Source organism: Mobula birostris, chromosome 1 (genome assembly GCF_030028105.1).
Source record: "Mobula birostris isolate sMobBir1 chromosome 1, sMobBir1.hap1, whole genome shotgun sequence".
NCBI classification, from domain to species: domain Eukaryota; kingdom Metazoa; phylum Chordata; class Chondrichthyes; order Myliobatiformes; family Myliobatidae; genus Mobula; species Mobula birostris.
Genome location: NC_092370.1, coordinates 199,202,634 through 199,216,989, shown reverse-complemented (window position 1 = coordinate 199,216,989; position 14,356 = coordinate 199,202,634). Strand labels below are relative to the sequence as shown.

General features: G+C 40.0%; 1 protein-coding gene across 2 annotated transcripts in view; it reads left to right on the top strand.

The window, feature by feature from the left end:
• The window catches only part of LOC140202835 (E3 ubiquitin-protein ligase pellino homolog 2), a 147,248-nt gene that overhangs the window by 114,783 nt on the left and 18,109 nt on the right, over positions 1-14,356 (top strand). For both annotated transcript variants that reach the window (XM_072268275.1, XM_072268283.1), the window contains exon 4: positions 4,909-5,010. In XM_072268275.1, the coding sequence (XP_072124376.1) occupies positions 4,909-5,010 (102 nt within the window). The remainder of the gene's footprint in view (positions 1-4,908; positions 5,011-14,356) is intronic.

Below are 14,356 nucleotides of genomic sequence, written 5' to 3'. Positions count from 1 at the left end.
TCAAAGTATTAAATATCATGCTGAATCTTCACAAACTGATAAGGAAGTAAAGGTGCTGCTGTGCTTTCTTCGTAATTGCACTTAAATGCTGGGCCCAAGATATGTTTTCTGAAATGATAACACCGAGGAATTTAAAATTACTGACCCTCTCCATATTTGATTCCCCTGATGAGCACTGCATCATGGACCTCCAGTTTCCTCCTCCTGAAATCAATGATCAGCTCCTTGGTCCTGCTGACATTGAGTGGTGCTTGTTGTTGTGACACCACTTTGGCCAAACTTATGTAGCCCCCCTGGCCAGCCTCAGGGTCGCTCGGCTCGCTGTCGTCAAGGGAAACAGCCCTCGGCCCCGGCAAGCTGGGTGCATTAGTTTGTGTGGATGCTATGTGATGTACCCCACCCCGCCCAAATAACAGACAATACACCAGATACGATTAAATGATTTACAGTTTATAGATATTACTGGAACTCTATAATTAATAGAGTATAAAATATAAAAGGAAAATCAAAGGTGCCACACTTATCAAAGTTCAATCTCTTCGTGCACGAACAGTTGGAGCTCAGCTCAGGACCTTTCCTCTTCACCCTGCGACCCCTCGGACCACCTCGACCGGCTGCCTAGGACCAACAACGATGGTCGACCAGACGCTCCACACAAGTCCGTCTCCGTCTCCTCACCTTGCCAAACGCCCTGCTCGGGGTCCGACCCCGTTAGTGTACTCACAGCACCTGGTCCATCCTCTGTCCCTCTCTCCCGCCTTCTCCCCAAAACCCCGCGCATACAATATCTTACAGATACACCAAAAACGTAACAACTATCGCAATTGGTTCATAACATTTTCTTATCAGTAACGTGATTCAACAAACTGCTGGCGGGAGGACTTTCTAAGCATTTAACATAACAAAGAAGCATTCCCAAGTATAACATAACAAAGAAGCCATTTTAATTAGCCTATGCAGGCCATAAGAGACGAAACCCCCTTACACTTAAATATGACATTGGAGATGTGCTTAGCCACACAGCTGGCATACAGGATAGATTAATGGCCTGTGGTGCGTCATAATTATGTGTTTCTTGATGAGATAGGGCATTACTGCTGATATGGCATTTTTTCACCTACTTTTTTCATTGCAATCTTTTACAGTACTGCTTTTGCACATCTTTTTCTGGCATTCTAAATTTGAGTAATAAGGACACTCAGGTGGTTCATAGGCTGGTAAAGATAGTGGATTTTAATGCTATAAAGTATACAGGTCGACCTTCACTAATCCGACTACCTGTAATCCGGTTCCTTTGATAATCCGGCACTGATTATGCTTAATGTGATCCTTCTGTAATTGGGTATTTTCACTAATTCGGCACTCCTCAGGTCCCAGTGGTGCCGGATTAGTGAAGTTCGACCTGTACTTCCTATAAAAAAGTACACCTACTTTACAAATAAGAATGGATCTCATTTTAAATGTTGCCAGCTTGTATATATTTGATTATAAATACTCATTTTTAACAAGAGAGCTATTTCCCACATACATACTCAATCCTTTTATAGCATGTATGAAATGTCCCTGCTCAATACCATGTAATGATTTTTTTTCACAAAAGGAAAGTATGTTGGAGACCATATAACAATTTAGAGTCTTGAAGTTAATGCTTGGGGATTTTTCATAAAGAAAACACATTTGTTGATTTGTAGCAATATTGCTCCTTTAGTATCAAACGTTTTCACATCTGCCTCAGGAGTTCTTAACCATTGTTATTGGCCAGAGGGGTTCTACAGGGCTCAACACGTGCATATTTACTGATACTGATGCTTGACTGTGTGGTTAAAATTGCCTCTCTCAGTGGACCATTTTATGACTTTAATATGAAAATGATCCATCAGATTAAATCGATAATTTCCAAAGAGTGCAAACTGTTGTGCGAATTCCCACCTCATTATAATTCTCATGTTGCTTGCCGGTGGATAATTTACATGATTAGATTCCCTTGCTAGTTTAGGAAAATGATTTGCTACTCTATTATGCATTCAGTGATTGTAACTTTTGAAATAGAAAGGCTCAAAACAGATGTGTATCTCCCTTACACCACAATTCCCCAGGTAGGAAGGAAATATGTAGCAACATTGTCTTCGTTTGTCCTTATTCTGCTTTTCAAATATATCAAATAAAGTGTCTGCATAGTTTATCATTAATCATACTGTACAACATTGTTATTGATCCTTTGGGTTGTATTGCCTGATACATACAAAAAGTTTAAGTGTCTCGGCACTGGGTAAATTAAGTCTTTAGTTGAAGTAGGTAGCATTTCTGCATCTTGGCTCTATATTATTCTTCCCCTTTTTACTGCTTGTCACTCAGACTTCGTTAATGTGAGGCTTTGTACTCTTCCTTTAAGGCTTGAGTTCAAAATCAACTGCTTGTCAGGCCTTTACCAAGACTGTACATTTTTACATCATTGCATCAATTTTTTAAAGGTCTTATTAAAGTTTTCCACTGTCCTGTCCTTGTTGCTTACCTAACACATCCATAATTGAATAATTGACCTGATGGAAAGTGAAAAATAATTCTATGATTGCCTGGAGTTATAATGCAGGTGCTCCAACTAAATGTGAATTAGTATATAAATGTACTTGGCTTAAAAATAGTTTAACATCTGAGCTTGTGTCTTGAAAACTTGGAAGAAAGATCCCATGGTACTTATTTGAGAAATTCACAAAGCTGACAACCTGGAAGAAATCCAGGTGGACAAAGTGCTTACAGTTGGTCTTGCTTGAATTGATAAGTTATTAACATTGAGAAATAATTATTTACATTCTGCACTATAAATGGTGAAGCAAATATTGCAGAAAATGGCCATATAGTTGGTGGAGACATAATTAACTAAGAAAACTAATGGTTTATTAGACAAAATTGTAGAGGGAGAGAACAGAACAAAGGGAGTAGCAACATATTTTATTTTCAGTGATATGAAAACTGAAAATAAACTATGTTGCTAGTTACGTGATATGATACAATAGCCACCAATGACACTGAGGGTTATGAGAGCTATGGGTGTATAGAGATGTGCATTGAAGTGGATGTTTTCAGAATCTTTTCTCACAGAATCATTATGTGGAAAAAGGAAAGCAATTTACCCTATCAAACACTTAAATAATCTATCAACACCAGTTCTGTTCCTGTGGCCCAGCAGATTATTTCCATGAAATTTCCATCCAGTTATTTTATGACAGCTTTGATTGACTCTATTCTATCAGTGTTAGTTCCAAATCGTTTTTCTTCATTTATTCTAATATAACATTGTAGCTAAAATCCCTCATCCCTATACCCATTGCAGTAAATCTCTAATGTACCCTGTCTAAGACTTTCATGTCCTTCTGAACAACTGGTGAGCGTAACTGGATTCAATGTGACCTCTGTACCTTTGTACTCCACACCTATTATGAGTCCCAGAACTCCTTGTGCTTTAGTAATCGCTTTTTCAACATTTCCTGGTATTTTCAATTATTAATTTTACTTGTACTCCAAGTTCCAGTATTGCTGCACAGCCTTTAGAACTGTGCTGTTTTCCAAATAGTCCCTTCTTATTTTTTCTGGTAAAATGTGGAATTTTATGTATTTAAAAAATGTAATTGCTGTCACTAGAGTTATGAATACCTGACTTTTGGACATCCCATACATACGAACAAGCATTTGGGAGTCTGGTAGGATAGATGGAGATGGATTTTCTGTCTTCTCCATAGCTGCAGGCATCTTTGGCTGGGTGGGAATAAGGTATTTCTGTCTGCTTAGAGCTGGGAGCACCGAGCTGACCCATGTTTTCTCACTATGTCGGTGAGCCTGTCTGGGGGGCATTCTTCCCATATCCCTCACTCTCTCATCATAGGTTCTGTGATCCTCTTCCACACACTGTTTTTGTTCACTACCAACTTCATGATAGTCCATGTTATGAACTATTCACTGGAATGGAACCTGTTGTGACCTGGGAACTTCCTCTATCTACAATGTAGGAAACTTAAGTAATGTTCTTGAGACACAAAGGATGCTTCATTATGTTTGGCGTGGACTAGATGGGCCAAAGGGCCTGTTTCTGTGCTATAGTGCTCTATGACTTTAAGTGATCAACGGTTTCACTTATAAGGAGCTGTTGGGAAAGGTAGGACTGATTTCTGTGGTGCATGGTTCACCTAGGTGATGAGGGCATCTGATAGGTAGAGAAATTAGAGGAGCAGATGAAGAAAATCATCCCCTCAGATAAGTAGATCAATAACTAGATATCGTGCTGAAGATCTTTTTTATTCCCATTTATATTCACCAAGATCCTTTCATCCTTGAAAAATGATAGAATCTGATTTCATAAGTAACTTTACGAAGGAGTTACAAAGGCTTACAAATAACCTGAGGATGCTCAACAAAAAGCATAATGAATCCAAAGTTTCCCTTTCAAAGAGCTAGCATGGGCAATCAAGTTATTAAATCTATCACTTCCCACAAAACTACACTAGCTTATTAAAATATGCAAAGTTGTCAAGTGACTTATCTGTGCTTTGAAAAGGAGAAAATAAATGTACAAGAAATGGTGTTGAAACAAGGTAATAAGGAAAGTATAATGTAATTTCAAGCCTTTAAGATCTGTATTAGTTAAAATCTCTGTCCTCCTTGATCTGTTGTATTTGAACATTAAACATTTTAAAACATTTTTCATGGGAGTTTTTATGTATTGAAAGTACATTTTGTTTAACATGCCCTTTTCATTTTGCAATTTAAGCCATTTAAAATTGTTTAGTTTCTGCTCATGATGGGGATTTACAAAAGTAATGTGTTTGATGGCTTATTACTATTACAGTACCCACACTGCTGCAAGCCGGTGGCAAGTTCAGTGATAATCCTTTTTATGTGTTTACTGTTTTACAGGTAATCAATTGTAAAGGGCAACATAGCATCTCATATACATTATCCAGAAACCAAACCGTTGTGGTAGAATATACCCATGACAAAGATATGGACATGTTTCAGGTGAGATTACATATTGTAGTAAGATAATCTACATGATCAGTAGATTCCTAAAAGCAAATCGATGGAAACTTTATGTTGTAACCCAACAGAGGGAAAATTCTCTTCAGTTTATTTTGGTGAATTCATCTGCACTTGAGTTGATGTGCAACTTCTATCAAATAGTTAAGTGTTACTATCATAGAAACACTTAAGTCCATTTATCTTTCTTGTATGCAAATTAGTCTTTCACCTCCCTTGTCAAATAAAATATTAGGAACAATGATTGTAAATCTGTTAATATGTAACTCTCCCATATCGGCCTAGTTGGCATCGTTATAGTATATATACTTAAGTTTCAGGAAGTTGTCTCCCTAGGTTAAGCTTCTGATCAAAAACGTGTCCACTAGGTAAACCAGGAAGACCAGGTGGGTAATGCAGGCATATTAGGGGGGATGATCATTTAACCTGGATGTATCATAGGGTTATACAGCGTGGAATCAGGACCTTTCCCTCAACACATCCTTGCTGACCAAGTTGTCTACTCGAACTGGTCCCATTTGCCTGAATTAGGCCCATGTCCCTCTAAACCATTCCTATTCATGCTTTTTAAATATTGTAAATGTATCTGAGTCTAGCACTTCACATGCGCACCACTCTCTATGTGAAATTGTTTCTCACCTGTCCCCTTTAAGTTGTTCCTCTCTCATATTATACACCTATACCTTTTCATTTCAGATTCCCCCACCTTGGGATAAAGACTGTGTCCATTCACTGTATCTATGCCCCCCCCCCCAAATTATTTTATAAATCTATGTGAAGTTATGTCAACTGTTATATCCATTATTCATGTCCTCCAGACCAGGTGATATTCTTATGAATCTTTGATGCACCATTTCCAATATTAAGTGGATGTAATTCATGAATCATATGTTGTCTCATTGGTGCCAGAATGAAGGATGTCATTGAATGGTTATACTGTGTATGTACATCTATTGATGCTTCTGGACACATCTTCAGTGATGTCCCTGGAATCATCGGGTGTTTCGGGTCTTTCAACATCATACAACGTCCTCCAGGTGACCCAGCCGGGGCTGATCAGACCCCAGCTTGTGTCCAGATGGCTAGCTACTTATGACTCCATGGCTCCCCTCTTTTGAGCCACAGCCATCTTGAGGCCCTCTCTGCCGCATCGGTGGTACTGCGGATGGCTTTCCCCTTCCCCTCTCCCTTGATGCCTAAAATGCTGAAGGCTCTAACTAAAGAATGGGCTACGAATCCCCTACAACCAACCTCCACTGGGAGACACCTCGCTCTCCATCCAGCCGCTGACAGATGCTGACCAGTCCTGCATACTTGGAGAGCTTCCTTTCAAAGGCCTCTTCCAAGTGATCTTCCCATGGGACTGTCAGCTCCAGCAGCACCACTTGCTTAGTCAACTCAGACACTGGGACAATGTCTGGTCGTGGGGTGGTGGCTGCGATATGGTTGGGGAACTTCAGCTGTCCTTCAAGGTCCACCAACAGCTGCCAGTCCCTTGCAGAGGTCAGAATGCCTGTGGATGTTCCTTTGGCAGGTATTGGCTGCTTCCCAGCTCTGACAAAGGCAATGGTCTGCTTGGAGGGTCGGGACCGCTTCGCCCACTCAACTCCTGCGCTGACGGCTTCAGCGATGGTCTTCAGGACCTGATCATGCCCCCACCTGTACCGTCCCTCACCAAGTGTCCTTGCACAGCCGCACAAGCTTGGAGCACAGTGGGCACGCAGATGACTCTGCCTTGCCCCATGTGTGCAGGTTTGATGGGCTTGGAAGCACATCGTACACTGCCTGGATGAGAAATTGGATGCGGTGCGGTTCAGCTTTCCAAAGATCAGCCCAGGTCACTTTCCTCTCAACCGCATTCTCCCATCTTGTCCAAGCTCCCTGTTGCTTCATTCCCACTGCCTTGCAGGCTCTCATCTCCTCCACTACTGCTTTCACCTCCTCCTGAACTAGACGACGCCTTTCCTTCCCTCTGGTGTCCATTTTGGGAGTTGGAAAGGATCCTAGCCCAGCTCGGCCTTGTGTGACCACTCCCACAAGCATCCTGTGACGGAGCCTCACCTCTGCCTCCTGAACAGCTTCCTCTGCCCTCCACTTCCTGCCAGTACTTACTTGGATCCCTGCTCTAGCTACCTTCGGGTCACTTGAGTCCCTATACTGTAGCACTTCTCTGGCTCTTGTTACCTTGAATTCTTAGATTATGCTAACAGAACAGTAAATAGAACATAGAACATTATCGCACAGTCCAAGCCCTTTGGCCCATGATGATGTGCTGACCTTTTAACCTACTTTATGATGAATCTAATTCTTCCCTTGTACAGAGTCCTACATTTTTCTATCATCCATGTGCTTATCTAAGAGTTTAGTGAATTACCCTGGCTCTACCACTATTCCTGGCAGGGCGTTCCACCCACTCAACCATCTCTGTGTAAAAGACTTACCTCTGACATCCCCCTATATTCCAATCATCTTAAAATTATGTCTCCTCGTATTAGCCTGTTCTGCCCTGGGAAAATTTCTTTGGCTGTCCGTTTGATCAATGCCTCTTAACATCGTTGTACACCTCTATCAAGTCACCCCTCATCCTTCTTCACTCCAAAGAGAAAAGCTGTAGCTCAGTCAATCTATCCTCATGCTGCCTGGACTAGCTCTCTAGGCAGTGTCGAGGTAAACCTGCTCTCCACCCTCTCAAAAGCTTCCATGTTCTTTCTATAATGGGGTAACCACAATATTCCAAGTATGGTGTAACCAGGGGTTTTATAGAGTTGCAACATTACCTTGCTGCTCTTGAACTCAGTTCCCCCAATTAATGAAGGCCAACAAACCATACACTTTCTTAACCACCCAATCAACTTGCACCCAATATTTTAGGAATTAGTTCTTCTTTGCCATCAGATTTCTGAACGAACAATGAACCAACCCATGAACACTACCTCACTATTTTTGGGCTCTTTTTTGCACTACTTATGTAAGTTAACTTGATTGTAATTTATAGTTTATAGATATATATTGCACTCCACTGCTGGCACAAAACAACAAATTTCATGACATATGTCAATGATATTAATTCTGATTCTGATCAATTTCAACTCTCAAAACTGAATCATTTTACACTTCTGGATTAAACCTCATCTGCCACCTTTGAACCAGCTCTGCAGCCTGTCAATATCCCACTATAACTTTCGACAACCTTCTATATTATCCAAACTCCACTAACCTTCGTGTCGTCTGCAAACTTACTGAGCCACCCTGCCACTTTTCATGTTTTAAAAATCATGAAGAGTGGGGTCCCAGAACAGACTCCTGCAGAACACCACTAGTCATCGACATCCAGGCAGAATGCACTCCATCTACTACCACCCTTTGCTTTCTATAGCCAAGCCAACTCAGAATCCACACAATCAAGTTTTCCTGGATTTTGTGCTTCCTGACTTTCTGAATGAGGTTCTAACATGGAGAACCTTGTGGAACACATTACTAAAATTCACGTACACAACATCCACGGCTTTGCCTTCATCAATTTGTTTTGTCACTTCCTCGAAAAGGTCAATTAGTCTTGTGAGGCACTACCTACCTCTCACAAAGTTGTGCTGACTCTCCTTTATCAGACTATGCTTCTGCAAATGCTTGTAAACTCTTTCTCTGAAAATCATCTCCACTAGTTTGACCACCGCTGCTGCATGACTCACTGGTCTATAATTCCGAGGATTATTCTTATTAATTTTCTTGAACAAAGAAATAACATTTGCCATCATCCAATTTTCTGGTACTACTCCTGTGGTCAATGAAGATACAAGGATCATTGGCCGCGGTGCACCAATCTTTTTCCTTGCTTCCTGTAGTAACCTGGGATATATTGCTATTTCTGAAATACACCCTAAAGTTGGGCAAGAATGTTAGCTCAGCATTTCCATTTACGGGGTTTTCAGAGTGATTAAGGGGTAAGCGTTATAGCAGTATATTTGTGAACAGGGTGATGAACTTGAAGGTCAACATCATATAGGTTGAACTGAGGAACCATTTATGATGCTGATAGCATACTGTTAGCCCCAAACAATCAGATAGAGAAATATAAGAAAATTAATGATAGCTTTCTGTGAACTGCAAATTTCAACTCCTAATGTGAACTGAGGTAGTAGCAATAGCAGTACAAGATTTAGAAGGTGTAGAGTTGGTCTTAAAATCCATCGAGGAAACCTTTTTTTTTATCAATATGAAGCATGCTTAGATTTGTGGAGTTGGAGGGTGGTAAAGGGGTATAATAATTTAATTTTAAGGAATGAACCTGGGCAATTACAAAGGTATCAGGAGGAGAGTGTTTTGTAGACAATGATCATAATTGAATTAGATTAGCAGAGTTTGTGATTAAGATAAAGGTGGACTGTGAGCCAAAGTTTTAATTTAGCACAAACCTAATTTACATAATATTAAATTTAGCAAAAAGAACAAAAGAGTGACTTAAAAGTAAATCAAGGCACCACACACAAAATGCTGGAGAAACTCAGCTGGCTAGGCAGCATCTGTGGAAAAGAATAAACTATCGACGTTTCAGACCAAGACCCTTCATCAGGACTGATGTGTGTGTATGTGTGTTGTTTGGATTTCCAGCATCTGCAGATTTTCTCAAAAAGCAAATCAGTGTTAGGCGAAGGTGATTTTAAGGGTTTAGAACAAATAAGTTATCAATAGAATGGATATATCCCAGGCTCGATAAGTTCCTATTTAAAGAAGAGTGCTCCAAAACATAAACCTTATTGATGTCAGGGAACAAACAGAATAGGATAAGATATATAAAAAAAGGAAAGCTCATGACAAATATCAAAAGATAAGCACTATAGAAAACCTAGAGTATTATAAACAGTGCAGAGGTGAGCTAAGAAGAAAATTAGCAAGGCAAAGTGGTGCATGGAAAATAAACACTGGCAGATTAAATCAAGACAATACTAAGTTTTTGATAAATACTTTGAAAATGGCTAACAATTGAAATAGTAGGTGCAGTTAGATATCAAAATGGGAAATTGTACTTGTCTTCATGGGAGAGGAATTAAGAGAAAGAATATAAAGTATTGGAAAAGAACAGAGAGAGAGAGAGAGAGAGAGAGAGAGAAACATGTTCGGTAGAAAAGTGCCGAGTTCTTAAAAGAAATGATAGAGAAAATAGCACAGCTTTTAATTATCATTTTCCATTCCTCTTTAGTTATATGATGGAAGTCTGGAAGATGGCTTAAATGGTGCAGTTGTTTCATAAGGGAGAAAGGAAGTAATTACAGGCCAGTCAGCCCAACATTGTTAAGACAAATCCTTAGAAACATTTCTCAGAAACAATATAAATGAGCAGTTAGAGAGGCACACCTTAAAAAAAGGACAGTAAATTTGGAATTATTAAGTAATGGTTACGTTTGACTAATGACAGAATATTTTGAGGTAGAGAGGAAGATGAATAGCAAAGTGCAACTGATAGTTAGTATGAATTTTAGGAAGATATTTGACAAAGTCTCCAATGCTGGAGTGATCCAGAGAAGTCCAGGAGATGAAAAGGAAATGATCAAATTTGATTAACAATGAGCACAGTAGAAGAAAGCAAAGGATAACAGTTATAGGGAGTTTAGCGATTTATAGCGTTAGCATTGGGATTCTGAAGTGTATGGTATTTGGTTCCTTGTGTTTGTGATATAATAATGACTTTAACTTAAAATGGGGATTGCGATGAAGAAGTATCAATGATACTAAAATTAATATAGCGGTTGCTAGTTCTGTTTAAAAGACGATAGCATGACTGGTTAGGTGGCCACAAAGAAATGAAATATAATTTAGTATGGAGAAATGATAAATAATGCACTTAGAAAGGCCGAGCTTGATGGGTAGAAGAGCAGAGGAATCGTAGAATGAGGATCCTATAGACTCTGCCTCAGGTGTAGCAGGATTTACTTGACGTTGTATGCAGATGGTTAATTAAAGGAATAATCTGATCGTTCTATTTGTGACAGATGGACTCAATAGATGCCATGCTGAATGTCCTTTGCCATTTTGAGCAGTCATGTAGTTATGAGGCTGTGATTTTGACATGTTGTTGGGCTTATTATACTTTTCTAAGGAGGCTTTGAGAATCTCTTCCTCAATCTCCTTGGTGATTCCTTGCAGTGATGATGCTCAGAATACAATGCTTGTTTCAGGAGTCTGTTATTAGGAATGAAAACAGCATGGCCAGTCTATCAATGCAATTAGGACCTCAGCACAGGGAAAGGAAATGAATGGTCGTTCTTTTATCCTGTCAATAAATCTAGAGGAATGTGTGGATGATACCTTTCCACTGCTTTAAAGTGCCTGATAGAGGTAGTCCATGTCTAAAAATCATATATGAGGGCAGGGAATCCCACTTTCCAGATGGATCATGAGTTTTGTGCCAAATTTGAGGTCCCGATCTTCAAATATTCTTCGTCAGATGGCCAAAGTGTGTATCAATGCAAGAAGTAGTTCACAATTTATTGTAATGTTTTCCAAGGTCTTGTTGTGGATCTTTATTGTTGAAGGCAGATTGGTAGATGATCTTGATTTTACAGATGTTTGGTATAAGGCCCATTCTTTCAAATTTTTCAATGAATGACTTGAAAACTATTTGGAACTTAGCCTCTAAACAATCACAAATTTAAATATCATCTGTGAGCTACAGCTCAGTGTTAGGATGACCTTGATTGTGGACTAGTTTGAGCAGTTTCCTATCTGTTCTCTAGGTTAGCTTTGCTCCAGTGGTAAATCTATCCAGTGAAAAAGAAAAATGTTGGGCGATGATACAATCTTGTTTGACTGTCACCTACTTGATGTGGCTTATTTGATTAAGAGGGTGTCTTGTATGCCATTGTGAAGCAAATATAGGATGAACATGAATTTCAATTGATAGCCCTATTTTAGAAGCATGCTGCAGACTCTCTATGGATAGATTTTAAGGCTTCTATGAGGTCAATATAGCCCTTTGTATAGGGTGATGTCACTGCCAACATTTCTCTTGGAGTTGATGTGCTATTAAAATTATGTCTGTAATGCTTCTAGACTGACAGAATACACACTGTGGTTAAGAGAGTACCCCTTTGTCTATTGGGAGGAGGTAGTTAAAGAGAATCCAGGCAATATTTTCCTTATGACAAACAAGTAGATATTACAATACAATTTGTCTCCTTTCTTGAAAATAGTCACAAATCTAGCATCGCTGCAGTTCTGTAACATGCACATTTTACTCTCAGGCACAGGAATTGAGACTGTGAATTAGTGACTGATATTCTTCTCCTGAAAGTTTTAAAATTTCAGTAATGATGCCATCTGCTTTCAAGACCTTTTGTGTTTTAGTTTGCTTATAGCCTATTCACATTTGTCAGTCAGGGGTGTCAGCATGCTTGATCAGGGGAGCCAGATGGATTTGAACTTGGGACCTTTTGTCCCGAAGTCTGACGCTGATGCCACTATGCCACCAGCCGATCTTAAAACACTGAAAAAATTTACACAGGTTACATTTATCTGTGAGTGGCTGGAATCCACTATTTATTATTTCCATTGGACTTTGATCCTAGAGCTTCATGGTATGATGGAGCTTTCAATCCAAGAAAGCCTTTTGTTTCAAATTTAATTGTTCTTGGATTTCCTGGTCTGGAGACACAAGAGACTGCAAATGTTGGAACTCACAAAATGCTGGAGGAAGCTAGTGATGGAGGTAAATGGACAGTCAATGGTTCCGGTCAAGAGCCTTCACTCGACTGGAAAGAAAGAAGAGAGATAACTGGTATAAGGTGGTGAGAAGGGATGCAGCAAGAGCTGGCAGATAATGGGTCAATCTGGATGAACTGGGGATGGTAGGTAATTAAGGGAGGGAGTTTGGGAATGATGTAAGAAGCTGGAAGTTGGTAGATGGAAATGACAAAGGGCTATAAGAGATGGGAGCTAATCAGAAAGGACACTGGGTTATGAAGGAGATGAGGAGGGGAACCGGTGGGAAGAATGTGTTGGTGATGGGCAGCTCACTGTCTTTATGACTCCCTTGTCCATTCGTTCTCCCCACTGATCCCCCCCTCTAAGCACTTATCCCTGAAATACACTAAGTATTACACTTACCCCTACATCTCCTGCCTCAACAGTCCTTTCAGATGAGGCAATACTTCACATTTGAATCCATTAATGTCATTGCACCGGGTGCAATCTCTTCCACATCAGTGAGACTTGATACAGGTTAGGGGAATGCTTCACCCAGCACCTTCTCTCCATCCACTGTAACAGCTAGGATTTCCTGGTGGCCAGCCATTTTAATTTCACTTTGTATTCCCATGTCTACATGTCTGTTTACGTCCTACTTTACTGCAAAGTTGAGGCTTGACACAGATTAGAGGAATAGCACTTCTGTCATATTCTGCCTTAGTCGTCTCTCTTATGATGGCATGAACATTGATTTCTCTAACTTTCTCTAACTACTTTCCTTTGTCCTTTCTTTCCTTGTCCTTGGGCCCCATCAGTCCTTCTGTTTTCCCTTGCCCTATTCTCTCGATTGGCCCATCACCCACATATTCCTCTCTCCAGTTCCCCTCTTCACAACCCAACTTTATTCCATAATCCTCCATCTTCTCCTATCAGAGTCCATCTTCAGCCATTTGTCACTTCCACCTATCACCTCCCAGCTTCTTGCATCTTTTTACACTCCCACTCACTCACCTGCCTATCATCCCCATCTGACCTGGATCTACTTATCATTGCCAGCTCTTGTTCTACTCTGAACTTCTTGCACTAGTTTACTCTCCTCTTTTTTTCTTTCTTTCTTTGGGCCTTGATCCAAATCATTGAATGCCCATTTTCCTCCATAGAAGCTACCTGACCCACTGAGTTCCTTCAGCATTTTGTCTGTTGCCCCTGTTCTTTTCCAGTAGAGATGCTAAGAAAACTAATCTCTTCATATTTGCAAATTATTGTGGATTTCAGAGTAGTCCAGAAACCATGTGGACACTGTAGCTCCTGATGTTTGAGGGTTGCAAATTATCCGTGATCAACAGTGTATACAGTACTTTTGTTGCCAAACTACAAGAGGGGATATAGTAGTACTAGAAATAGTTCTGAGAAAACTAGAAGAGATAGAAGAGGAGTTTTTTCTGACTGGAGAAATTAAAGTTTTGTAGGAAGAATGAGTAGGATGAATTGTTTCTTTGGAACAAGAGAAGCTGAGAGAATATGAATTGAGGTGTATGAAATCTTGAAGACTAGATGATGTAGATGAAGGACCTATTTTGCTTGTTTGAGAAGTTTATAACTTGTGGAAAACAGGTGACAGTTAACTGGCAAAAGGCAGTGGAAAGGT